The sequence below is a fragment of the Dendrobium catenatum genome, unplaced genomic scaffold (genome assembly GCF_001605985.2).
Source record: "Dendrobium catenatum unplaced genomic scaffold, ASM160598v2 fragScaff_scaffold_627, whole genome shotgun sequence".
NCBI classification, from domain to species: Eukaryota; Viridiplantae; Streptophyta; class Magnoliopsida; order Asparagales; family Orchidaceae; genus Dendrobium; species Dendrobium catenatum.
Genome location: NW_021319089.1, coordinates 658,087 through 684,241, shown reverse-complemented (window position 1 = coordinate 684,241; position 26,155 = coordinate 658,087). Strand labels below are relative to the sequence as shown.

The window sequence follows — 26,155 nt, the reverse complement described above, 5'->3', positions numbered from 1 at the left end:
TGCCCTATATGACCTTAGTGATCATGTAACCCTGCTGACTTCTTAGATCACATTGATGTCATGATCTTGTTACCTTAACATCCCCACATTAGTTAACCTTGCTTCTTATCATTAGGGTTTATGCCCTAAATTCCCTTAAAAACTATTAATAAATAATTTTAATTAATATTTAAAAGAATATATTAATAAAAAATTTGATTCATTTTATAATTAATCAAATATGAAAAAAGTAAAATTCTTAAATTCCTTTATTTTCAAATAATAAATAACAATCTATGTGATATTACCGTAATATTAAAAAGGCTACGAATTTTTTCACTTCGAAATTTATCTTGACTGCTTTGAATATTTCAAAGTAATACTATGTATTGAAAAGCTTATATCCTAAATACGGCATCATAATAATTTCTTTGCAGCTCAGTCTACTTCTCTTTTACGACCATATATTTCTTGGTTCTATCCTTAACGTTTTCGCGCTTTAGTACAGCGAATTGGAGGGAGAGTGATGGCAGCGCTTGCCAGTCAGTTCTCCGGCCTAAGGTGCGCGCCGCTATCATCGTCTCCGCTGTCCAGGCCGGGCGCTGCCACTGGGCTGGCTTTAGCGTGGCCGGCGGTTGGGAGCTCGCTGGCTAGCGGCGGCGAAATTGTCTGCGCGGCGAGGACAGGGGCACCGTTGGCTCTCACGCCCGTGCAAAAGGAGCGGGAGGCTCTTAAGAAGCTGTTCGAGGAGGCTTACGACAGGGCTCGTATTGCGCCCTTGGAAGGCGTTGCCTTCACCCTCGAGGACTTCCACGCGGCCATCGAGAAATATGATTTCGATTCTGAAATCGGCTCCAAGGTCATTCTCCCTTTCTTCCACGTCTTATTGCGCCTCCCGTTGTTTTGTGTTGGGCGCATGTTATGAATATGTTCTCAAAGTTGCTTTTGTTTGAATCTGATCCTTGGAAATGGTCCCAGGCATTTTATTGTTTGATTTGTCTACCTAGTTGGGTGTGATTTCTTTTCTTGCTTTAGGGTTGCAAGTCTTTTTTATACTTTCCTAGTTTTAAGTATCTTCATTAGAGGGTATCTGGAAGGGTTTTTTTTTTTTTTCCTTTATTGCCGAAGATGATGCGCAGTGATCCACAATCCTTACTGAATATTTATCTATCTCAACTGGGCTTTGAATGTAATATGAAGAAAAATAATACATTCGGTTAGGAAGCTCTTATGCAAATTGGGATCAAGGTCTAGTGGGGCCACAATTATGTTAAGATGATAATAATTAAAGCAAGTTGTTAGCCATCTAATACATAAGGTTGAAATGTTTTGGTGTTATTCCTCAATGATGTGATTGTTCTTTGTGCTTGTAGCCTTTTTGTATCCATTATGTAGATTTCAATGCTTTTTTCTTATATGTAGCCTTGCATTGCGGTTCTATGTAGATCCATGGAGCATAATTGGTTACAACTGTTGAAAAGGTTAGCATGGATAGGCCTAACCCTAAATTGGATTGGCATGATGGGCTAAACCTTGGCTGGGTTGGCATGATCATGCTTTTTTTGGTCAATTAGGCAATTAGGCTATTTGTTGGAGAACTTTGTACATCATGAGCGCCCCATTTAAGTCATTTATGCCTACAAATCACATTTGAAGTTGTGTGAGAACTCCTATTTATTGGTGGGTTGTTGGTTTGATATTTTGGTGCATTCCTCCTATTAGAGGATTGATATTTTTGTAATAAGGAGTTAATAGTAAAGAACTGACTCAATTCCTTATTTTCTTCTTGCTGTGGATGCTTTTTATCTTTTGCTAGCCAAGAACCCTCTTCAACATATGATGGCACTTATAATTGATAATATTGATTATTGAATAACACATTTTTGGCTCATCTTGGAGCCTTATTACATAAAACATAGGACTTAGCTTAGATTGTGCTATTTTAAATTAGTGTAATACAAAAAAATTATGAATAATTTAGAAAATTTGCAATACTTTCGTTCTTGAAAACACGTTTAATTAGCAGGAACACTCACCTTTTTTTAACCTTGGCCATTCTCTATGGTTCCTAATGGTTATGCACAGTTAGCCTTCATTCTTCAACTGCTTCTTGCATGACCCCTTGCAGCCTTTTGTTGACTCTACCACCGAAGCCTTGGTTCCCTTTTCCAGTCCTAACACCAAAGCTTTGGTGTCCTTTGCTTGCAGCTTACCTATCATTTCAAGAGTTGAAATTCCCTGACTGGGATCTTTATTGGTTCTTGGACTTTGTCTGTTTTTCTTGTTCTTCCTCACATAATTAGCCCTTTAGCTTCACTATCTCATGCATCTTGATTAAATTTAATACTTCTTTGACTTTCTTTTGAATTTAATGTAACTTTTTATTTGTCTTAGCTGATAGATTCTTTCCATAAAGTATATTGTAACATTTTATTAGAGATTCATTAGAAATTTCAGCACCATTATAACTCAACTCACTGATTTTCTTAAGAAAGAGAAATTTATTTGTACTAGAAGTGCTCAACATGCATTTAATCAAAGCGAAGTTTTGATTAAATCATTTCCTGTCTTACATTTTCCAGATTTCACTAAAGCGTTTGAGGTAACACCTGATGCATCTAGCATAGCCATATATGGTATTTTGAGTTGGGACAAAAACCCGATTTCTTTCTTTTGTGAATAACTAATAATGCCGAGAAAAATGATTCTACCTATGATATGGAGTTTAATTCCATCATTCAATCAGTGAGACATTACTTCATAATAAATTTAATTTAAGCACCAACTATTATTGATGGGGACATCAGTTGGAAAGTCTACCGTCGACGTGGTCGTAGATCTACGGCCACGATTTATCCGATGTACTTTTGATTTTTAGTATTGTCATTTTTTTATTGATGTATTTTATTTCAGCATTTTTCCCTTTTTACCCTCGCTTGAGGGATTGAGTCATGTAGCCCCTTGAGGGTATTTGAGTCATTTTGCTTTATGTCATTGTAATAGGCTATCTAAAGCCTTCCTCTTGTACTTTTGAAGCTAATGAATGATATTGAAGAAAATTTCCTGCATTTTGTCTTCTTGAAGCTTTTGTGTGGAGCTTGAGAGTTGAGAGTTTGGTGGAGCCTAGGAGAGGCCACCCGTCGTACCCAACAGTCACCATCGGTGGCTCTTGGTTTATTCTCCTCCCTTGTTTCCCCTCTACCCAACGTCCACCGCCGGCCATTCCCCACCACCAATCACCACCTCCTAACCTCACCACCCAAGCTCAATCTCCCCAAAACCCGCCCCCTCCCATTCTTTCCGTCGGCCATCTCCTTAACCGCCGGCCTCCCCTATATCCACCACTCCACTTCCGTTAATTACCGGCTCCCTTGCCGCCACCTCATGTATTTTCAAATTTTGAAATTTGAAAATTTTGTTGAGTGAAAGTTTCCAAATTTTTGTGGCGGCGCCCGGGTGCAGTGTTAAATAGGCAAGGGTTCCCACATCAAGGACGTATGTGGGCAAAGAAGCTAGTCCATGAAACTAAAATTAGGATAGGAACTCCAAGGCGTCGTGGATCTTCTCAAATTTCCTTTGTCGGCGTGATTCAAATCATTGACGGATCCCTAGAAATTCCGTCCTCCCGTAGTAGTTGTTGAAGGAGTACTATTGGAAGATACATGGTGAATTACGACGTTTCTCCGAGAAGGTGATTTTCTTCCTTGACTCATTTACTTTCAAATTCTACTTTCTTCGTGAGAAATTGTTCGAGCAAGAGATTGTGTCTACTTATCGACATCCACTAGTATTCGTAGGAATTGTTACTTCTTTGCTTTTGGATCTCGTTGTTAAACGAAGGTTAAGTTGGAAACTACTCCGCATGCAATGCTTTATTTTTCCTATGTGTTTTGATTTCGTTTAGCCTCTTGCATAGTTTAGCCTAAACGGAAGTGACCGTTTATTAGTTTTACTTTGTTGTTTTAATCACGAATAACGAAAATCTGAAATTGTTCTTAAAATATTTTGTGCAAGTTTTCGATTTATGCATGTAGTCCTACATCAATTATGCTTTAAAATTCATTAGTTCTCAGAGAAAATTAAATAAAGAAATGCTAAGTGGGTTGAATTTTTACGCGACTTTTTTGTCTTAAATTATAAGGTTGGTGTTGAAAACAAAGTTGTTGATTCTTTGCCTAAAGTTTTACTAGTGATCACTTTACTAGACTTTACATCCCAAGGTTTGTTAGACTTAGGAAAGATTATCTTATGCTTAGTAACTTCCACATTCTTTTTAATGAATAGTGAAATAATCCATTCTCTTATTTTGATAATTTTGTGGTCATTGATGGTTATGTCTATAAGAGCTAACAAGAATGCATTTTTGCTACTTTTTTGAGATAGTTCCTGATTTTTGAGTTAAATGTTGGATAGTTGGACGCTTTGATAGAGATAAAATCATTAGTGTACTTGAGAGTAGGTTTTACTTTTAAGATGGTCTAAATTATACAGCAAATTTCTGGACATGGCATTGTCTGATTTGTACTTTGTATAAATTTGGAGGATTTGTCTATAAATTTTATTTTTGGACTCCCTAGAACAAATATCGATCATGCTAACTTTTTTGTGATTCTTGATAGATTCTAAAAATGTCACTTTTTAACTATAACAAAACAAATGATTGATCCCATATAATTACGATGTTTCAAATAAATTGTGAGGTTATGCAAGTTTTCATCTACTATTATTTTGGATAGCAATGTGAGGTTCAATTCTTATTTTGGAAAATCATTAATGTTTTGATGGGAATATTATTTAAATTTTCTTTTGCTTTTTAACTGCAAATATATGGACAAATTGAGGTTGGGAATAAGGATTATATCCTATTTAGATGTATTGTTGGCAAAAATTTTGGAACTTTGGATTAGTATCTTTTTACATATAACCTGGCATATAATGACGCAATCTCTTAAACCACACATAGAAGACCTTTTTCAGATGGTCTATGACTACAATCCTGAGAGGCACATTAATCTTTTTTATCTTCCATGTCATGTTTTTTTTTTTTTTAAATTCAACAATTATATATAAAGATTTTTTAGCATTCAACAGAATGTTGGGAAGCAAATTGAAATAAGCAACACGAAATATGTCATATATATATATTATTTAGACATTATAATAAGGGTGATTATTTTGAATACGCATTAGATGTGAAAGATATCCCAGTGAAAAATACAAGAAACTTACATCAAAGGACTTGTGGCCCTTTCAATATCATGAAGATGTAATAGTGAAATGTTTGCATGACTTTTGTAACTTATTCCATGCACTTGTGGTCAACCCAAGCTAAAGGTGGTTTTTAGTGATCTCTCCTTGAACAACTTGTTTCTTCCTCACGTGACCATTTGTCTCCAAATGACTTTTCAATACTTCAATTCATTTTAATGGCGAGGATTATATATTTTTGTGTGTGGGTATCTTCACAATTTTGTTTGTGTGTTTTTCGCATCAACCCAACCTCGATCGAGCCGTTTGAAGCCCAACTGGGCTCGATCGAGCATCGTTGAACTAACATTGACCCAAATCGATCCTTAATTTAAGAAAATTAAACTTAATTAAATCAAATTAAGGTTAAATTGATTGAATAGACCCAAAATCGGTCCAAATCAAATCCAATTGAGCCTCGTCGAGCTTCGTCGAACCAAATTCGACACAAGTTGGCGTCGATTTGAGTCCAAATTCACAAAATTGACTCGATCGGACTCAAATCGATTTGGATCGAGTCTGATTCGGGCTCGAATTCATCCCAAATTGTCCAATCTCAGTTCACTCGACCTTTGCAAATCAGGAAATCCAATCCAAGGGTTTAAATTCAACTGATCTTTGCTTTGATTTGAACAGATGACCTTTACATCACATTGGAGGCAACTTTCAATGTTTCTCCTGACCAGCACTTGAGGTAATTTAGTACATAATAAATATGCTATTTCTTCTTTTATATGATATTCCTATGTATCTTACGGCACTAAAATGATTAAATTTGATGATAAATGTTATGAATGCAAATTTCTTTGATTTTAAACGCCACCCAAGCTTTAGCATTTTTGAAATTTATACTTAAATGTTAGAGCCTCTGTCTATATAGTTGCTTGCCAAAATTATTTGTTTTGTTTACTTAATTTTAGTAGCAGAGTTTGCAATACTTCACAGAATTTCTTATCACTTCAGAAAAAAACATTTGATATTTCAAATGGATTCTATCAGGTTAAAGGAACAGTATTTATGACTGAAGCCAACGGAGCACTTGTTGATATTACAGCTAAATCGTCAGCATACCTACCCCTCCAAGAAGCTTGTATTCTGAGAATTAAGCATGTATCTGAGGCTGGCATATTTCCTGGATTAACTGAAGAGTTTGTTGTTATTGGGGAGAATGCTGCAGATGATAGTTTGATCTTGAGCTTGAGGTCCATTCAGTATGATCTTGCCTGGGAGCGTTGTAGGCAACTTCAGGCTGAAGATGTTGTTGTAAAGGGTAAGGTAGGGATTCCTAGCTTTCCACACTGTATTCATCATAGGATATAATCTAGAATATTTTGCATAATGGATATGCACCATTTAATTCATGAGATATAATCTAGAATATTTTACTTCTTGTAATTCATCTGGTTACATTCACACAAGGGAATTAGCACTGCAGGTGGTGACTATGCTGAGAATTAAAGGGCTTTACGCACATTCCATGGAAATCAATCCTTGATTTCTATTTTCCTGAAGGAGGGCTAATCTACTCTCTGCTTTTTTAGTGAATTTTTTTTCTTGCATGCAGGTTGTTGGAGGAAATAAAGGAGGTGTGGTGGTTATTGTAGAAGGCCTTCGTGGGTTTGTGCCATTCTCACAAATATCAACGGTAAGCTTTTTGCCTTATCTTGTTGCTTTTCTCTACACTGGTTACACGTATCTCTATTTTTGTGCTAGTGCTGTTTGAAATATTTCAATTCAGTAATTCTTGTTCTTGGTATGTTATTCCTTTGAGCAGTTTTCATATGTAGCACAGGTTTTGATCACTTCTAACTGAATGTGTTGGTAAACCATTATTTATCATTTTGCGAAAGCTTGATTTTGTTGCTTTATTTTAATGGACATTAAGAAATCAACGGCAGAAGAACTTCTTGATAAGGAGATCCCTCTGAAATTTGTGGAGCTTGATGAGGAGCAGTCTAGACTAGTACTCAGCAATCGGAAGGCAATGGCAGACAATCAAGCTCAGCTTGGAATTGGATCAGTGGTCCTGGGAACTGTTCAGAGTCTGAAGCCATATGGTGCCTTCATTGATATTGGTGGAATTAATGGACTGCTCCATGTTAGCCAGATCAGTCATGACCGTGTTTCTGACATTTCAACCGTTCTCCAACCTGGTGACACCCTTAAGGTTTCTGCTCTGTTTCCCAATATTTATTTTCATTTTGTATTATGGCAAGATTTGAAATGTGGAGTTTTCTAATTGTCAAAGGTGATGATTTTGAGCCATGATCGTGAAAGAGGGCGAGTGAGTCTATCGACAAAGAAGCTTGAACCAACACCTGGTGATATGATTCGTAACCCGAAGCTTGTTTTTGAGAAGGTGTTGCTTTTGGAAGAAATTTACGTTTTTCTACTCTATGAAGTTTCTATTGTCAGATGCTCTGCTTAATTTTATTTTGTTGTGGCAGGCTGATGAGATGGCCCAAACCTTCAGGCAGAGGATAGCACAAGCAGAGGCAATGGCTCGAGCTGACATGCTGAGGTTCCAACCTGAGGTAAGAATTGGCATCTATATGACTCTGCTTGGCCAAATTGTGAAAAAAGTTTTGTAAATATCAAAATCATAGATACAATTAGTTTCCTTTATCATTTCTAAGGGTGTCAATTTCGGGTCACGGGTCGAGTTCAGGTCGAATCCGAAACTGACCTGGCATTATTCGGGTCAACCCGAACCCGACCCGCTTCGGGTCAACCCGACCCAACCCGGCTGATTGGCGTTAGTAGCTTAGGCCTGAGTCGGAAAGTGGATGGCGGGCTGACAGCAACGACTGCAGCGGCGGACGACCAATAGAGGCGGTGGCGGACAGTCGAGAGGGGCTGCGGCGGCAGAGGCTGGTTGCGGCGTCAGTCAGGAAGAAGTTGCGGTGGCGGAGGCTGCTTGAAGCGAACGACGAACAGGCGGAAAGTCCACATTTGACGGGTGACGGCGTTGACGCAGAGTCGCAGACGAAGCTCACGGACGATGCGACTAACGCCAATGACCTGGACAAATGACTCGACTTGGCATATGGCATCTACCATTTGAGTGCTGACGCGACACGACAGATGGACTCGATTGAGAGGGGCTGTTTTACAAACGTGTCAAATCGGGTTACTATTGGGTTTCCGGGTCAACACGAACCCGACCCGATTTTACAAACGGGTCGAAATCTTGAACCCGAACCCAAAATTTGCGAGTCGGGTTCGGGTCGGGTCAAATATTGAAACCCCTAATCATTTCCATTGTTAGTACCATATGGTCATGGGCAGATCCACCAAGGGCTTATGCCAATTTTTTTTAAAAAAAAATATTTAGAGGGGATATTTTGGAATATTTTGTGTATTTTGAGCATTTTGTCTCCCCTCAAAAATTTTTTTTGCCCTATTTTTATCAATCCTAAGCATCTTTGCTCATCCCCACAATTTTTTTTTTTTGCCCACCCTAAAAAAAGCTGGATCTGCCCTTGCATATGGTATGATTCAAAAACTTTTATAAATTAACACAGGAAATTAAAATATTGAATATTGTGTGCGATTGACTGACGTTCTTTATGTAGTGCTAGATGATTTTCTCAATTGTCCCTTCTATTTATTTATATTTTATTGTAGATTAGGTGGTGGTTGTTTGATTTTTCAAATTTCTCTTTATAGATCGTTATTATACTTATTTGATGATTATTTTGTTATAATTAAGCCCATCATCTTGTTAAGGACAAAGTATATCTCTTTTGGCATGTGGCAAAATAGTTTTGTCTAGAATACATTTTTGCTGAAATTATTTTTAATATTTAATACATAAAAATCTTTCCTAAATTCATTCCTCCATTATGGCGTGATCCATGAGAGCATCCCACAGATTAATCTTTGTGTCTGTTGCATCCTTTGCACAGGGAACGGCTGGATTTCAACACTCCCCCTCAAACTGGGAAAGATAGATCTGTCATTCCCAGCTTGTCAATCATTCTGAGAAAGGCAGAACCGTCCAATCCTTTGGTAAGGATATCTGCAAGTTGATCCTTTGATGGTACATGGTCGACACTTACTAGACCACTGTCTAGTTTTTCTTTAATAAAATGTCTGTCCACTTCTATGTGCTTGGTCCTGTCATGCTGGACTGGATTGTGGGCTATGCTGATTGCTTATCTGTTATCACAATGTAGCTTCATGGGCTCATCCCACTTGACCTTTAAGTCTTCTAGGATTATTTTGATCCATAGTAGCTCACATATTCCCAAGGCCATAGCTCTATATTCTGCTTCTGCCTTCTGCACTAGATCTTGCCACCACATTCTGTTTCTTGCTTCTCCATGTAACTAAGTTACCTCCAAGAAATGTGCAATATCCATAGGTAAATCTTCTATCAACCGGTGATCCTGTGTAGTCGGCATCCGTGTATACTTCTAGGGTTATTCCACGATCTCTCTTAAAGAGAATCCATTTTCCTGGTTTTCCTTTAAGGTAGTGCAATATCCTGTCTACTGCTTGCATGTGAATCTGCTTTGGATTCTGCATAAACTAACTGACCATGCTTACAACAAATGCTATGTCTGGTCTAGTGTGGAGAGGTAGATCAATTTTCCTACAAGTCTCTGGCAGGCCCCTTTATCTACATATGGATCTTCTCTAGCTTCTCCCAGTTTAAGATTAGGTTCTACTGGAGTCGGTGCTAGTTTACAAGCTAGTTTACCTGTTTCTTTTAGAAGATCTTTGATGCATTTCTGTTGTGAAATGAAGATTCCTTTGTTGGAGTGAGCTACTTCAATTCCGAGAAAGTATATGTCTGCTAAGTTCTTTGATGTCAAATTCCTTAGTAAGACTTTTCCTTAAACTATCTTTCTCCTCTTTATTATCTCCAGTCAAAATAATATCATCAACATACACTAATAATATTGTGACTCCCCTTGAGTCTGAGTGTTTAAAGAATAATGTATGATCCCTTTGACTCTGTCAATACCCATTAAAAAGCATGAATTTAGAGAATCTTCCAAACCAGGCTCTTGGTGATTGTTTGAGCCCATATAGAGCCTTTTTTAGTCTGCACACCCTGTTGCCTTCAGATTTTTCTTTAAACCTTGGTGGTATTTCCATAAATATATCTTCTTCTAAATCCCCATGCATGAATGCATTTTTCACATCCAATTGTTCCAAATGCCAGTTGTACTTGGCTGCTAGTGAGAGTAGTATTATGACAATATTCATCTTGGCTACAGGCGCAAACGTTTCTTAGTAGTCAATGCCATATGTTTGAGTGAACCCTTTTGCCACCAGACTTGCCTTATATCTCTCTAGTGTGCCATCAACTTTGTATTTTACTGAGAACACCCATTTGCAGCCGACCGTTTTTTTCCCTATCGGTAGATTGACGATCTCCCATGTTTTGTTCTTTTCTAGGGCCTACATTTCATCCTTCATGGCATTTTTCCAATTCTTATCAGATAAGGCTTCAGAAATATCTTTAGGAATATGGATATCTTCTAATTAAACCAGAAAATTTTTGTGTGATGATGTGAAATTGTTGAAAGATATAGAGCTGTTTATAGGGTATAAGGGAGGTGGTGAGCTTACTTTATTTCTAGGAGATGGTTCAGATTCTTGGATCTGATTTGGAGCACAACTTGAGTTGTACGTCTGGAGTAACCTTTCCAAACTTAATGATAGCTTTGTCATTTGTTTCCCTATCTTGGGTTTGGTTTGAGGTGGTGGAGGAAGGTCAAGAGGTGCTAGTTTATTTTCCTCATCTTCCTTAAGTTCAGTCTCCCCTTGAAGATGAGATTTTGAAAAATAGAAATTTTGCTCATCAAAGGTAACATCAATAGAGACAAGAATTTTTCTTGTGGGTGGATGATAACACTTATAACCTTTTTGAGTAGCTGAATAGCCAACAAAGATGCATTTGAGTTCTCTTGGATCTAATTTTCCTTTCCCCTGGCTGTGAATATGAACATAGGCAGTGCATCCAAAGATTTTGGGCGTAAGATTATGATGGGTTCGAAACTCAGGGTAAAAAAAGGACAAAGTCTCCATTAGAGTTTTGAGTCCTAAGGCTGTTGAAGATAGTCGGTTTATGAGATAAGCTGCCGTTATAAGAGCTTCCCGCAATAGGAATTGGGTGTATTATAGTGAAATAGGAAAGCTCGGGTGGAGGCTAGAAGGTGACCGTTTTTCCTCTCTGCAACCCCATTTTGTTGTGGGGTGTGAACATAGGACTCATGGATGATCCCTTCACTCTGGAAGTAGGAGGAAAGAGTTTGGTCTTTGGCATTATCGGAGCAGAATCTTCTTATTTTTACCCCGAATTGATTTTTGATCATGAAATGAAAGATGAGAGCAATGGTGCTAACATCAGATTTATTTTTAAGGAAATAGATCCAAGAGCCTCTAGTGCAATAATCAATGAATGACACAAACCAGCGTGCCCCAGAGATATTGGGGATTTTAGTGGGTCCCTATATATCAATATGAATAAGGTAGAAATGAGTAGCACATCTCTCACTTTTGTTTGGGAATGAGGTTCTTTTATGTCTAGCCAACTCACAGGTTTCACAATAAAAAATTTTATTGTCTAATTTATGGAAAAGCTATTGATACATATGTTTTAGGACATCAAAAGATGGGTGTCCTAGTCTATAATGATGAAGCCAAATAGCGGAATTCCTATTGAATAGGGATAACAAAGAGCAACTCTTTTTAGATTGGTTTGGTTCTTCCAGGTAGTACAATCCTGTTCTCTCCTTAACAAGTCCAATCTTCTTCCCCGATCTTTGGTCCTGAAATAAGCAATAAGTAGGGTTAAACAAGGCTTGACAATTATGGTCATTGGTATTGATATCAGATTTGTGGATTATTGTGGTATGTGGAGCACATTTTTCAGGGTGAGGGATGGAGATAATATGATGTATTTTTGGCCAGCTACCGCGGTAAGAGAACCATCAGCAGTGATGATTTTCTTGTTGTTTGGGCAAGGAGTATAGTTTATGAGGTGGGTGGGTGAGTGGGTCATATGATCCGTGGCTCCTGAATTAATGATCCATAATTTCTTTAAATAATTTCTGGAAGCACTTAAACTAATAGAAATTGGAGTCTTACCTGAGAGTGCATGTGAAGAAGAAGCATTTGGTTTTTCAAGAAATACAAGGAGTCGTTTCAATTTATCAATATCTTCTTTATTGAATTCTCCAAGGCAGGACTGTGCTTCTGGCTTACTTGTAGTGTTGTTGGCATGTGATGTGCTCCTTGTTTCACCCTTTTGATTCCACTCCTTACTGGGGGGTTTTCATGTATTTTCTAGCATATTTCCTTTGTATGTCTTGACTTTTTGCAATAGCTGCATCAAAGTGAGTCCTTATCTTTGAATTTTGAAGAATTTTTATCTTTCTCCTTCCATGACGATTATTTGTTCATCACCATTGCTGAGCTTTCAACGACCTTTGGTTCTAACATTACTCCTCGTCGGCTTTCTGCGTTGATGAGAGAAATGATTTCATTGAGCGATGACGTTTTCTCTTTGCCGAGAATCTGAACTCTAACTTGGTCAAATTCTGCATTTTGTCCTGCAAGAAAATCATAAACTTTATCTTTTTCAATAAAGTTCTTTAGGATCGCAGCATCTTCCGGATATCTGGTTTCTATGCACTTATAGTGATCAAGTTCCTGCCACAAATTTTGTAGAATGGTGGCATACTCTGTCACGGTCTTACTCCCTTGCTTTGTGCTTACAACTTTGACTTTAATTTCAAAGATTTGAGCCGCATCACGAGCTTTGGAGAAGGTTTGTCTGACAGCATCCCATATGTCCTTTGCAGTCGAAAGGAATATAAATGTATCACTAATTTCTGGAGTCATGGAATTTCACAACCATGACATAATCATGGAATCTGCTTCATCCTATGCCCCAAAAATAGGATCTCCTTGTTTTAGTCCTCCAAGAAGATGGTGAATCTTTCATTTCCCCTTTAAATAGGTCTTCACAAATTGAGACCACTTTAGGTAGTTCTTCCCATTGAGACGATAGGAATGTTGCATGTTTTGAAGGTCACCTCGTCTTTAGTGCACCATCGACTCCTCAGTTTGGTCAATACTCTAGGAGGAATTGATTTCTGACATTATGATAGTGATTAAGACTATCTGTATGTCTGTGGATAGCAATGAAGGCTTCCCAAAAAATTTCCCTTGTTCGACAATAAAGGTCGAAATAAGAGTTTTTTTTTTAATCTTACTGTTTACCCGAGCCGAGTCTTTAGAAGGCTTGGATCGGATAGTTGGGCACGCCAGCCTTACTTTTTTCTGTCATTGTTGTTCGGCTTTGTTCATGGTTATTCGACCGCGCTCTTTCGACGACTTGCCCTTCCGTCGGATCGGAAGCTCCTTCGTGGTTGTTCGACTGTGTTCCTTCGATGACTTTCCTTCCTGTTGGTTCAGAAGTTACTCTATTTGGATCGGGATACCATCAATCGACTAGGGCTCCCTTCCCCGTAGAGGATCGGACGGGTTCTCTACAGCTTCACAAGCTCCGTCCGTTGGCGAGGAGTTCCGCTTCGCTAGCCCCGTCCGCGAGGAGAACTCTGTCTGCATGGGCTTCGTCACTTGTGGTCGGCAATCGACCTCTTCCTTCGGTTTCTTCCTGAGCTCGACCTTTTTCCGGCTTCTTCCTCTTTACTTCGTTGGCTCTGTTACCATGTTAATTTGAGAGGTACGAGAGGGAAACAGCTTGTCTTTATTCATCACAATCTTCCCTATTTATAGATCTATACAAAATATCTTAATGCGGAAATAATAAATTACATATTTAATACATAAAAATCTTTCTTAAATTTGTTCCTCCATTATGGCGTGATTCATGAGACCATCCCACGGATTGATCTTTGTATCCGTTGGATCCTTTGCACAGGGAACGGCTGGATTTCAACATATATATATAAAGCTTGTGAGGATAGTGTACATTTTCTCCATGTTGAATTTACCCGTTAGTATCATTTATGCGAACACTATTCTCATTAGCAATTTTCTTTTATATAATCAAGTTGAAACTACACATACAAAATTACAGGATGCCCAAAGTTTCTTTTTTATCGAATTTCAAGTATTTAGTTGAATTGAAAAATTGATTGAAGTTGATTCATTGTACTTGTTTAAGTGATGTATATGTTGCAAAGTTGAATTAACACGTTCATATTGAACTGCTCGGCTTAATAAAACTAGCATGCAGGTGATTTTTGTTCTTCTGAGTTCATCTTCTCATGGAGAACTGTAATTTTTTTTTCTCGTGCTTATGAACATTGAGGGTTTAGGATAGAGGCTGAGAGAAGGGGTAACTTCATGCTAGAGACCCCTTCAAGTTTTTAAGAACTTGCAGAATCAAATGGAAATCATTGATAGCTATTTTTTTCTGAGAAAGAGACCAAGAGGCTATATCTTATGTTATTTACGTGTATGCCTGATTGTTGGTTTGAGGGGGTGGGATTGACAGCATATAACGGAAAGCTAATAATAATTTGGTGATAAAAGGACTAATGAGAACAATCGGTCTTTAACCTGTTGAAGAACACAATTTTTAGGTAGGATTGCTTATTTAGGTGTATGTATTGGTCAATGTTCAACGGTCACACATTCATGAGCGAATTTGTCTGCTCTCCTAAGATATAGCTCTCATTGAATATAAGGACTCTATTCAGGTGATTTATTCTGTCCAGCATTTCCATGATATATGTCATATGACATTATCCTGTTTATTTTTCAATTTCAATTTATTTGTTCTATATTTTTTTTATTGAAGTATTAAATCAAACATGTAACTGTTTTGCTAGATTCATTGTTGTTGCATGCTGGATATGCTTGAAGTGCCAGGAGAATTAAGCTTATTATTTCCCTGTGGCATGAAAATACCTTATTAAGAATAAAAAATGAAAGGGAAGTCATGAGAAATTGCAGAAGAGATAGATTTTATGTGCTAAGGAAATTAATCCTTCTACATCCCCGATCATTAGAATATCATTACATTGATTGGGTTACAATTGAAAGTGATGACGCTCTTTAGTGATGAAAGGCTAGGGAGGCAACAAAATTATAGAAAATATCATATTTTGTCTCATGGCATTTCCATAGAGTATATCCACATAATATTCTTTACATGTGGGCCTGCCTACTACCAATGTCCCTGAAAAGTGTGCGCTGCCCCTTACAACCCCAATTAAGCTTTCGTTTGGGACGGCTTTCTTTCTGCTTTAAGAAGCAGCTATTTTTGTACTAAAAGCTGTTTTAAGAAGCAGAAAGAAAGCCGTCCCAAACAAAGTCTAAATCATATGGTTGGGTTTGGACATGCATGGAAATATTCTCCAGTATAGGATGTGTAATCAGTAGTTATTAGGTTTCAACATATCAAACATTCAACAATAGCATTATTTTGTGAACCTTAATATAATAGATTTGATGAATTGGTCTTCTTTCTTGCAGAGTGGATTGAGTCTGAGTTCTGATGGCATCCTCGGATCCCTCTCTTCAGACTTGCCTGCAGATGGTCTTCACTTGGATGATGTTCCTCCTGCAGAGGATGTTGTTTCATTTTCAGAAGCTAATAGTGATACGAATGAGTAAATATTTTATCAAAATGATTCCATTGCAGGCGTTGTATTAGCATATTCTTCATATCCTTTGTTGCTTCGCCTGTTTTCACCACAGATTTCTTCCATATATACCTTCTTGAAAACTGATTTATTCTCACATTGGCCTTCATTGTTGTTCTTTCTTTCAGTAAATATGAACGCTGCTTCCTTTTTCTATCCGTTGCACGCCTGCTAAGTTTCATTTTTTTTTTTTTAATTTTTTTTGCTAAGTTTCATTGTTAAGTGATTCTGTATTCCAAACGTTTCATGACATCTATTTGTTGTTAGGACTTTTTTTTGGCAACAGGATATAAAATTTGGGTAGTAGCTTCTTTTTTTTTTTTAAATATAATTTTTAAAGTAAATTTTTAGTATAATTTTTTTAATAAAAAATTGTACTATAAAATTGTTTTAAAAATCAGTAAAAAAGTTATGTTAAGTTTTAGATTGTAAAGACGGGTATTAGTTTTTTCATCTCTTTTCTTAGAAGGAGCTATTAATTGAGGATTGATATGTTTGTATTTAATCTAAATTTAATTTTAAATTTAAAATTACAATATGAATTATTTAATTAAAAGTTAAATTATGAATTTATTTTAACTAAATTACATTATTACTTTGGAGAAACATCTGAATTCAGTTTTTTTTTTTTAAATAATGCGAAATTATAATAGTTTTAGGATTAGATATATGCAAATTATTTTATTTTTGTATGTTTATTGCCTTTAGGTATCAATCAAATGGTCCTAAATAAAAACTAACATGGTTGGAGCAATGATTGTACTAAAATTTTTAATAAATATTTTATAAATGGTGTCCGGTTCATGAGAATATCTAATATTAATGAATGATTTTGATGTTAGCCACTTTGTAATTGACTTAATAGGATCAAGCAAGAGTTCAATAATAAAAGTGACAAAAGCTATGAATATGATTTTTTATTTAAAGAAGAAATATTATCTCATGTTCATAAGGATTTTCACATAAGACTTCTAAAATTAGCTGAGATATTTTAGATTTAGAAAGTGGACTCTTAAAAAATCCTAATTTTCAAATTAAGTACTCTAATTATACAATATGATTCATAGATTATATAATATGATTAATTCAACTAAGTCGAAGATCATCTTGTATGATGAACAATCGTCCATTAAGATTAGTTATATCGAATCACAGATTGTCCTAAATATACCAAGGCTCGTCCAGCGAGTTCTCAGGTGAATCGAACTATATGATATTTGTATAATAAAATACAATCATTATTGATGATTAGATCTTGATTTGATTCTTTAATCTATAAGATTAAATTTGGAAATTTTAATTAATTTTCGTACAATAATATAAACTAAGTCGTACAACACCATTAATTCAAATTTCAAATTCAAATTTACCGAATTTAGGTAACGACAAGGTTTTATAAAATAGTAGATCTTCTTGTACAATTTGGTGGTCCTACCGTATGATTAGCTATATCATAATTCAATTAACAAAAATACATTTTTATTTTATCATGAACTTAATAAATATGCATATTATATTTCTTATAATGTGAATTATTTCACAAGACTTTGTAAAACTTCTAAACTTTTTATTGCCCTTGTATCTAAATCTATTAATTATTTCAAATTAATAAAAGAAGTTGATAAACTGAAAATTATATGCCTGTTAATACTTATAGGCAATATAAAATATATATGCCGCTTTAGAACATATATATAATGTGTGCGCGCATGATGTTTGAGTGAGAATTTATGCTATTTTTAAAAAAATTATGTATACAATTGTCATTATCTAATTTTTATCGTTAATTCCACATTACACCTAGGAGAGCATCGCCACCTATTCTTAATCACCCATTGACTCGAGTCATTAATAAGCTTGCAACAACAGACATACCAAAGATTTCAAACAATTAATAAACTTAATAAAAAAGAATCTCTCTTCCCCATCAATTTTACAAATTTCTTGCATAATAGATAGAGAGAAGCAAAGGGGTTAGCAAAGCCAGTCAGATTTTAAAGCTTAGCAGACCTAAATCTGCTTTACAATAACAGGCACCGAGGGCTATGGAAAACTCCAAATCAAACAAAAAAATCAAGAGAAAAGTTCACTTGGGGCCAGCTAATGCCGCAGACTTATCGTTCCTTCTGAAATATCCGATTCAGGATTGTTGATAATCTTCCCAACAACACATTACAGACCTAGGAAAGGACACTGCTTTCTGGCGTGCTCCGGAATGAGTTTCAGTAGCATCTCCACGGGAACTCCCTTCAATTCATGAGGCTTGAAATTAAAGAGCGGTGGAAGGAACCTTCCATTTGGTAAGCGGGTGTTTGGATCTCGAAGCTCATCAAAGAAAGGGTGGATTAATGCTTCAAACTGCAGCAGTGAAAAACCTCAGTAACCAATGATTGAAAGGTTTGTAATAATTAAAATGAAGAACTCACCGCTGTGCAGCGAAGGTTAGGGGAGTACTGGAGAAGCCTAGAAACAAGATCTACAGCTTCAGGTGGCATTCTTTTGTAGAAAATCTAAATCATAAAAATTGTCACCATAATAAGAATTCATAATAGTTTATTAGATAAAAAAGACCTAAGTTTTAGGGATAATAAAGGATAGCAAAAGCTCTCGTACTTTATGCCACGGATGAGCTTTGATCTGAGGAAACTTGAATTCAGTATAATTTGGATTCATACATTTGATTTCTTCTCTAGTTGGGGTGCCTAGAATCTGGAAATAAGATAATATAAAGAATTGCACAGAGATTAAGCAGGTTGCGCTAAGCAGTGTAAGAGAATTTAGCGAAGTTAATGGTTACCTTTATTATTTCAACTAGTTGGTCTACTCCACTCTCTCCAGGGAAGAGAGGCTGCAAATATATATATAGATCAGCTTAATTATATTTAAGCATTGCATTAGTAAAATCTGGTTATTCAAATTGGATGAAGACTGCACCTGCCCTAATAGAAGCTCAGCAAGAACGCAGCCAGCAGACCAGATGTCAATTGCTGAGGTATACTCGGTTGCACCAAAAATCAGCTCAGGAGCTCTGTAATATCTGGAACATATATATGATATATTCGGCTCTCCTTTCACCTGTTAGGTTCAAAAGAATAAATATATATAAAAAAGGTTGTTCACGACAAATAAGAAAAAATTTCAAAGGCATTCAGGCATACCAGGACTTTTGCACTTCCGAAATCACATAACTTTAGTTGGTGTGTATGTGGATTGACCTGTTATAGAAATCAAATCTTCCGTTTGAGATATAAGGTAAGCCAAAGATCTACTCCTATTCATAATCTTTTCAACAATTAGGAACTCCATCATCCACAAAACATGCATCCAATAATGCACAAGCAGCTAAAAGTGATCAAGAGTGAACGTACCAAAAGATTTTGAGGCTTAATGTCTCTATGGCAAACACCTATACTGCCATGGATATAAGCTAGTGCTCTACAGATCTGAAAAATATCAATATAGAATTTATAAAAAGTGTGAATTGCAGCCAGGAGCTGTGAAAATCCTGAATTGAATTGCATGTCCACAGAAAGCCCTTTCACAAAAAGGGGAAGATTCATATTAAAACAAAAACAGTCAATCGAACAACTTTTGAAGAAATACAACTATACAAGTCAGAAAAAGTAGGAAAAAAAGCTCTCTATAGCAAAATTTAAATTTAAATGACATTGCACTCATACATAAAAAAGGAATGTTATTAATCAAAGTGGACAGTCAACCAACAGACACATAGCAGTAGGTAGGTCCATTACAATTGCACCCAACATTAAGTAGCTGCTTGGTCCCATGCAGTCAAATTTAAATGGGGAGTGGAGCAAGACTTTAGTGCAAAGCACGTGCGTCAACTTGGCTGCAATCAATATACACAAACAAGTAGAAACAAAAGGTAACTCTAATGCAAACCCAGATCTATGCATTCCAACAGAACTGACATTTATCTTGCATTAACTTCTCGTATATTTTGCATCCCATCCATAATATCAAGGGATTCCAGAAAAAATTTCAAATAAAAAATAGACGATTCATAAGCTAAACTTTTATGAAAAGAAACATTTTATGGTTTAAAACATTTTATTTAGGAACCAAATCAAGATCCAAATTGAGCAGAAATTTATTTTCATTCTCTTTAATTCATAAAATAGTTATTTTACAGTCAGCAACAATAACCGAGATCCAGCAAAAAAAAAATCCAGTAAAGTATCAAATTGTAGCAATAGTTAGGAATAATTTGAAAAGGAACATAAACACAAATTAGGACGGTCTTGCCATATTTTCCTTTCATTTTCTCAAAACGATAATAAAAAAATAAAGTTTCAAACATAATCAATGCGAGGTAATTAAGAATAATAGAGGATTCTTACCTGGTATGTATAAAGCTTCACATATATTAGCGGCATTCTTTGGTTCATCTTGTTATAGTGCTTAATTACTCGATGAACAGTCTCCGGTACATATTCAAGTACCAAATTAAGATAAAGCTCATCCTTCTCAGTGGTTGAAAAGAAGCAGTGCTTCAGACAGACGACATTTGGATGATCAAGAAGACGCATGGTTTGCAGCTCACGATTCTTATACCTTTTGTCCTGAAGAACCTTTTTTATTGCAACTGTTTCACCAGTCTCCAAGCACTTCGCCTGTGCAAAAGATGACAATGAAGTTAACAAACACTAAGTAGATCTCAGTGGCAGAAAAGAAAATTAAGATGTGAAATACATAATATTCATCAACATATGCCATCTATGGAAGGATGATACAAAACCAATTAATTGCTGACAAAATTAAGTCCAACGACAAGAAATTTTTTTTGTGCTTGCTAAGCACTGTGTAAGAGAGATAGAGGCGAGAAAAAGAGAACAAAAGGGGTTGTTTTACTCTCTTCTCCCCCTTACTATCACTCCTTATTTACACGGTGCTCCAGAAGCACCAAATACTTTCCTCTATAGCATGGGAAACAAGTAAACTAACCTGAAAAACAATTCCAAAGGATCCATTTCCGACGACACGCTCAGCCATATAGCTTATAGTCTTCAAAGAAGAACAAAACAAGTGTACATCAGTTAAAGAACAAGATGGCATACAAAATTAAGCTTGTAGACAAGAATTATCATCATCATCATTAGCCCTATCCCAACTAAGCAAGGTCAGATAATTTTATCTAAGAAAAAAATTAATTGAGTGGTTTTTACCAACAATGCCCAAAAGCAGTACCTGCTTTGGTTGGCCATTCCTACCCCCAATAGTTGTCACAATTATATGTCCTGTTTCAGTACCATTTCCATCAACGATTGTTGCTTCAACTTCCTGCATTATGGGTCATATTAGTTTTGGAGCTTGCTAGAATCTAGTCATTACCAGAGAAATATTCAACTCCAACATCCAGATTTTTGGTACCTTATCATCCCTTATCTTCAAGTCATTTATCTCATCAGGCAATCTGTCCATGCCAAAAGCATTACAGCTGGTATTTTTCATAGCTGACAGCGGCGCCATACTAACAGAAGCCATCCTTAATGAAAAGCAAAACTTCTGAAGAACAAACTTCAATGGATTGCACCTATCCTTTTTTTTTTTTTTGAATTAGAAGCCTATGCAATTGCCTGTCCGGACAACAAATGTACAGTAAATAATAGCTAATAAATTTAAGAAAAAATTAAAATAAACAACATATGACTATGTGCAAGAAAAAGGGTTCTTCTATATTAATATTGAGGTGCACATGTTCAAAAGTTAAAATTACATATATTGATAAGGTAAAAAATAAAGGCATGAAGTTTATGGATATTTGTTCAACCATCAAGTAATTAGGTGTTTGAGGAACGAGATATGACTTCAATATTGGATTCAAAAGTTGGAGAAACTCAGCATGGGCTCCCTTGCTATAATGTTAGCAAAGGTAGCAACATTTAACAATAAGATCAAGCAACGATGAGTCGGCCTCTACTCATCATAGATTCAGAAGTTAAAGCAATGCAATAACTAAACACTTATCAGTATTTAGGAACTCAATAATTAAAAGAAGAAATATATAAGCCAAAACAATCCCTACTTAGGTAAGAACACTCTGAATCAAAGGAAAATATTAGAAAGTATTGAATTAAACCACACAAATACGACATTAATCGACTGCCATAGCAAATTCTCCACAAAACATGCCCCTTAACCTTATTGCGTTTCCTTTAGAGAACAAAAAGCTACTAAAGCTAAACAACCTTGATAAAGTAGGACCTTCCCGTTTGTCACACAGTAGAAATATAAAATTTCTTCTAAGGCAAGAGAAAATTTATAGCCAGCAACATCCTATTCTGTATAATCAAACCAAAACATCTCAAAATTTTCTAATGTGAACTAGGAGAAAATAACTGCAAAACCATAAAAAATACAACAAATAAGAAAGGGATCACTTGCAGCATTACAGATCCATAAGAGATAGCAAAAAAGGAGACATCCAAGATATGATCCAAATACCAATTTCCCAAGAAAGGAGCATGACTAAAACATTGCGACAAAACCAAGGGATCCAGGACATAAATCAAAGCACCACGCATGTTTATGTTTGTAAGCACATCTAATGTAAAAAGCATCCAACATCATAAATGGCTTACAGCCCATCAACTCAAAATCGGCCGAAGGAAGTTAAAATAAATGGTAATGTTAACGAAAGAACATTGAACAGTAGAGAGAAAGGGCGAGAGGTTCCAAGGCATTCCAGGTAAGAAGAGAGATAGATCCCGGATCACACACACTTAATAGTACACAGAAGCGCGATTTGCAGGAAGACATGGCAGAAATCACGTGATTACATAAGATTAGCACAAACACTGCCGAAGCAAGGGCAGAAAAAACTAGATCCTTACAATATCAGGCCTCCGCATCGCCTTGAACAGCAAAAATTCTATGCTACAACGAGATTCAGATCGCTATCCCAGTCCAGATCAAAATTCCTCACTGCTTCAGGGCTTCTCCAAAAGAATCCGATGGATCTAAACATACCCACGCGGTCTCTTTCACCCTCTTTCACTCTCTCCTCCCTCTTTTTCTCTTCAGCCCTGTGGCAGTCAAAGAAGAACAAAGAATACTCTGCAGTTTCCCGTCCTGCACTTTTTATCATCGCTACTTTTGACCGTTCAAACCGCGCCTCCTGACGTCTTTCCCATCCCCTCCGGTATTGTAGAACTTTTTTTCATAACAAACATAATATGATAAAAATTTAAAATAAGATTATTTTTAAATTTAAAAAATAAGAAAAAGCATAAATTATCAAATCAGATTTAGATTGTTTTTTATTTAATTTTAATTATATTAAACTTAAAAATTGATGTAATATTTATTTAAGTTTCGTATATTTTTCTTAAAATATTTAAATTTTAAATAGAATTTTTATTACTTAAAATTATTTTATTTGTTAATTTAATTGTTCATAGATGATTTATAATTACGTCGAGCCATCATTTATTTGTCGAATACTGTGTTCATTTTCATCCCTAATTATTTAACACAGTTATTAATTTATAAGTTGCTAACATATTAAAGTCTTATGTTTGAAAGCTTGCTATACATTAATTGCATCACTTAATGCTAAAATAGTAATCAATTTATGGTTAAAAAATATTATCTTTAGTGCACAAAATTGTCCGATAAACAATGCTTCGTCTTAACGCATATAATTGATAGATACAAAGTTTAAAACGCCGGCGTTAATTTAATACCTTCATAACATTACTCTTTCTTATGTGATAATGATTTATTATTTTTTAATAATTAATATTAATCAAATGCGACCCATTATAAGTTCCAAAGTAATAATTATTACGCGCATTCGACAAACTTGCAACTTTTTCCGTACATAATAAATTCACGTTTAATACTTACTGAAGCATCAAAAGAAAACTATAGAGTAGTCTGCTTGGCTAAAAAATTTAGTCAAAATAAACAAATATAAAAGGAAAATTTTTATTCAGATATCCTAATAAAAAAGATTAGTACTTTTGTTTAAATTTGAAAGCAAAATTTATATTAAACTCATTTGTAAATAATTCAGATACATTTAAAGCTGATCATACCAAAAATTAGGAGTGTCAATTTTTGACACGACCCGAACCAGATCCGAAAAAAATCCGGGTTCGGGTTAATCCGAACCCGAAACGGCTCAGGTTCGGTTGAACAAATAAACCCGTTTTAAAAATCGGGTCGGGTTCGGGTTGACCCAGCAACCTGATATTGACCCGAAATTGACACGAAAACTCATATTTGACCCGAAACCCCTAAATTGATCTGATTTTGACCCGATTTTAACCCGAAAATTAAATATTGACCTGATTTTTTACCCGAAAATTAGCAATTTTAGTCAACTTCGAGTCATTCGTATCGGGTCGGGTTCGGGTCCGGAAAAAACGGGTCGGGTTCGGATTGAACCGAATAGTGCCGAGTCAGTTCCGGGTTCGACCCAAATCGACCCGCTGACCCGAATTAACACCCCTACTAAAAATATTGTAATCTAGTTATTTTTATATTTTCAAAAGCAAAGAGAAACATTCAGCAGCTGTACCAAAACCAATTATACGTGCTTACTCTTTTTTTTTCTTTAATTATACATGCTTACTTAAAGCTCGCTTTTATTTGTTTCCTTTTTTTTTTAAATAATTTGGCCTCTTATGCATCAAGCTCACATAATTAAAATTAAATCCAATATCACCATTAGATTTAGAAAGAGAATTATTTAAGATATAAAAATAGCATAATGGCCTAAAAAATATATTTGACAAAACAATCTATTTTAGATTACTTTAAAGGATCACAATATGTCCAGCCCTCCCATCAATGATGGCTACATAGACATACAAACATGAATCTCTTCGTTATTACTGACCAGTAATATCAATAAATGAGAATAGTTTTTTAACATTATCTACAGAAAGAATTTAGCCATTAAATATAATTTAAATAAAATTAAAATATAGTTCATTTGAAAAATGAATTAAAATTAATTTTAAATGAACTTTACTCAATTATACAATAATTTCAGTTTTAAGATGTTATACATTTATTGAGAGTTTTGATGGAGAAGTATAGATAGAATAAGGAGGATCTACATATGATATTTATTGATTTAAAAAAAACATATAATAGAGTTCCAAAAATACTCTTAGGAGTTCTAAAAAAAGAAGGAAATTAATAATACTTATGATTACTAATCGTCAACTAAAGGTTCTAGCTGACCCCATAAAAAAAAAAGGTTCTAGCTGACCCCACAGTAGGATAAATGATTAATGCTGTTGTGGTATACTTGTTTCTTAATTAATCTTCAACTAAGCTCCTTTTTAAAGTTTCCTCTTTTAAAAACAACTATCACAACTTATTTTTATTTTATATTAAAATATGATTAAAATAAAATAAGAAATAAGAAATAATCCCAAAGGCCCCAGAGGCTTGACACCAGTTCCTAAAAATCAAGTCTTCTAAGAAGGTAATCATGCTTTTAAGCAGAGATTTTTACGTTTCAAGGGCTATGCTATAATGAAGGCAGGCATTCTACCATTCTGTTCACTAAAGAAACATCTAAAATAGCTGTCTGTATGATGTGGGAAAAACTTTAGGGAAATATGAGTTCTTTGCTTTAGCAATCAGGTAAAATATGCCAAAGCAGGGGATGTGAATCAAGGCCATGGCCAAATACCTGCAGTTAGAAGTAACCTGTGAGCGCTTTATGAAGACCTGAACGTGCATAAGATATCTGATGCTTACCACAGCGGTGCCAATGGAGTTGAAAGATCCATAAAAGGGTAAGGCCACCTGAAGAGTAATCACAAACAGAAGAGATTAACAGACAGGCTAAGGAAGAGATTATAGAAGGAATGGAAAAAGATGGTCATGTACCAGCAAGCTATAATGTTTTTAGAAGTATTGCTCACCATTTAAGGCCACAGGCATGCAGAATCCACTGGAAAGTTACGTAGATACAGCTCCAGAGAACAAAGTAAGCCATTCCAAAGAAAGGAAAAGGCTGAAATGAGTGAAGTAAGCAAAAAAAAAAAAGAAAAAAACAAAGAAAAAACAATAGAACATATGATGGATTGCAGAGTAAAGTATTGGTACCTAGGCTTACCAGACTATTGAGCGCAGTGTCAACAAGAAGAAAGATGGCATTTAGCGAGTGCAAGCAGGCCATTATCTGTGGAGTATTGTTATCATGTTAAATAAAGCTTATAAAAAGTCTTAACTAGAACTAAATTTTAGAAAAGTTCCTGAAAAGTATCACATTCTTGACTTCCATAATTAAATGAGCTCACGTTAAG

General features: G+C 35.7%; 3 protein-coding genes across 4 annotated transcripts in view; 1 reads left to right on the top strand and 2 right to left on the bottom strand.

The window, feature by feature from the left end:
• The first annotated feature begins 403 nt into the window (after window positions 1-403).
• Window positions 404-16,021, top strand: LOC110112700 (30S ribosomal protein S1, chloroplastic). The gene is made up of 7 exons (XM_020845009.2): window positions 404-838; window positions 6,226-6,501; window positions 6,791-6,871; window positions 7,112-7,393; window positions 7,475-7,585; window positions 7,674-7,760; window positions 15,694-16,021. The coding sequence occupies exons 1-7, from the start codon at window positions 506-508 to the stop codon at window positions 15,832-15,834; spliced, it is 1,311 nt and encodes a 436-aa protein (XP_020700668.1). The 5' UTR covers window positions 404-505; the 3' UTR covers window positions 15,835-16,021.
• Window positions 16,022-17,760: 1,739 nt separating this feature from the next.
• LOC110112679 (shaggy-related protein kinase NtK-1-like) lies at window positions 17,761-22,915 on the bottom strand. The gene is made up of 12 exons (XM_020844982.2): window positions 22,718-22,915; window positions 21,255-21,460; window positions 21,072-21,164; window positions 20,829-20,888; window positions 20,225-20,497; window positions 19,232-19,306; window positions 19,022-19,078; window positions 18,798-18,938; window positions 18,661-18,711; window positions 18,477-18,572; window positions 18,290-18,373; window positions 17,761-18,221 (listed from the first exon to the last, which is right to left on the bottom strand). Exons 2-12 carry the CDS (start codon window positions 21,366-21,368, stop codon window positions 18,036-18,038), a joined length of 1,230 nt encoding a protein of 409 aa, XP_020700641.1. The 5' UTR covers window positions 21,369-21,460; window positions 22,718-22,915; the 3' UTR covers window positions 17,761-18,035.
• Window positions 22,916-25,314: 2,399 nt separating this feature from the next.
• The window catches only part of LOC110112671, a 28,242-nt gene continuing 27,401 nt past the window's right edge, over window positions 25,315-26,155 (bottom strand). Inside the window, exons 6-9 of one of the 2 annotated variants that reach the window (XM_028695368.1) lie at window positions 25,966-26,031; window positions 25,772-25,863; window positions 25,605-25,652; window positions 25,315-25,536 (exon numbers count right to left, since the gene is read on the bottom strand). In XM_028695368.1, coding sequence (XP_028551201.1) covers window positions 25,419-25,536; window positions 25,605-25,652; window positions 25,772-25,863; window positions 25,966-26,031 — 324 coding nt within the window. In that variant the 3' untranslated portion in view covers window positions 25,315-25,418. Of the gene's footprint in view, window positions 25,537-25,604; window positions 25,653-25,771; window positions 25,864-25,955; window positions 26,032-26,155 lie in introns of both variants that reach the window. The other variant, XR_003700942.1, reaches the window with a different exon arrangement.

Coding starts and splice junctions, on each gene's coding strand:
- LOC110112700 (XM_020845009.2), top strand. CDS start 506: ATGGCAGCGCTTGCCAGTCAGTTCTCCGGCCTAAGGTGCGCGCCGCTA. Junction 839..6,225: donor ATTCTGAAATCGGCTCCAAG/GTCATTCTCCCT, acceptor GGATTCTATCAG/GTTAAAGGAACAGTATTTAT. Junction 7,394..7,474: donor AACCTGGTGACACCCTTAAG/GTTTCTGCTCTG, acceptor TAATTGTCAAAG/GTGATGATTTTGAGCCATGA.
- LOC110112679 (XM_020844982.2), bottom strand. CDS start 21,368: ATGGCTTCTGTTAGTATGGCGCCGCTGTCAGCTATGAAAAATACCAGC. Junction 18,573..18,660: donor AACTAGTTGAAATAATAAAG/GTAACCATTAAC, acceptor TCTTATTTCCAG/ATTCTAGGCACCCCAACTAG. Junction 18,222..18,289: donor CTAACCTTCGCTGCACAGCG/GTGAGTTCTTCA, acceptor TCACTGCTGCAG/TTTGAAGCATTAATCCACCC.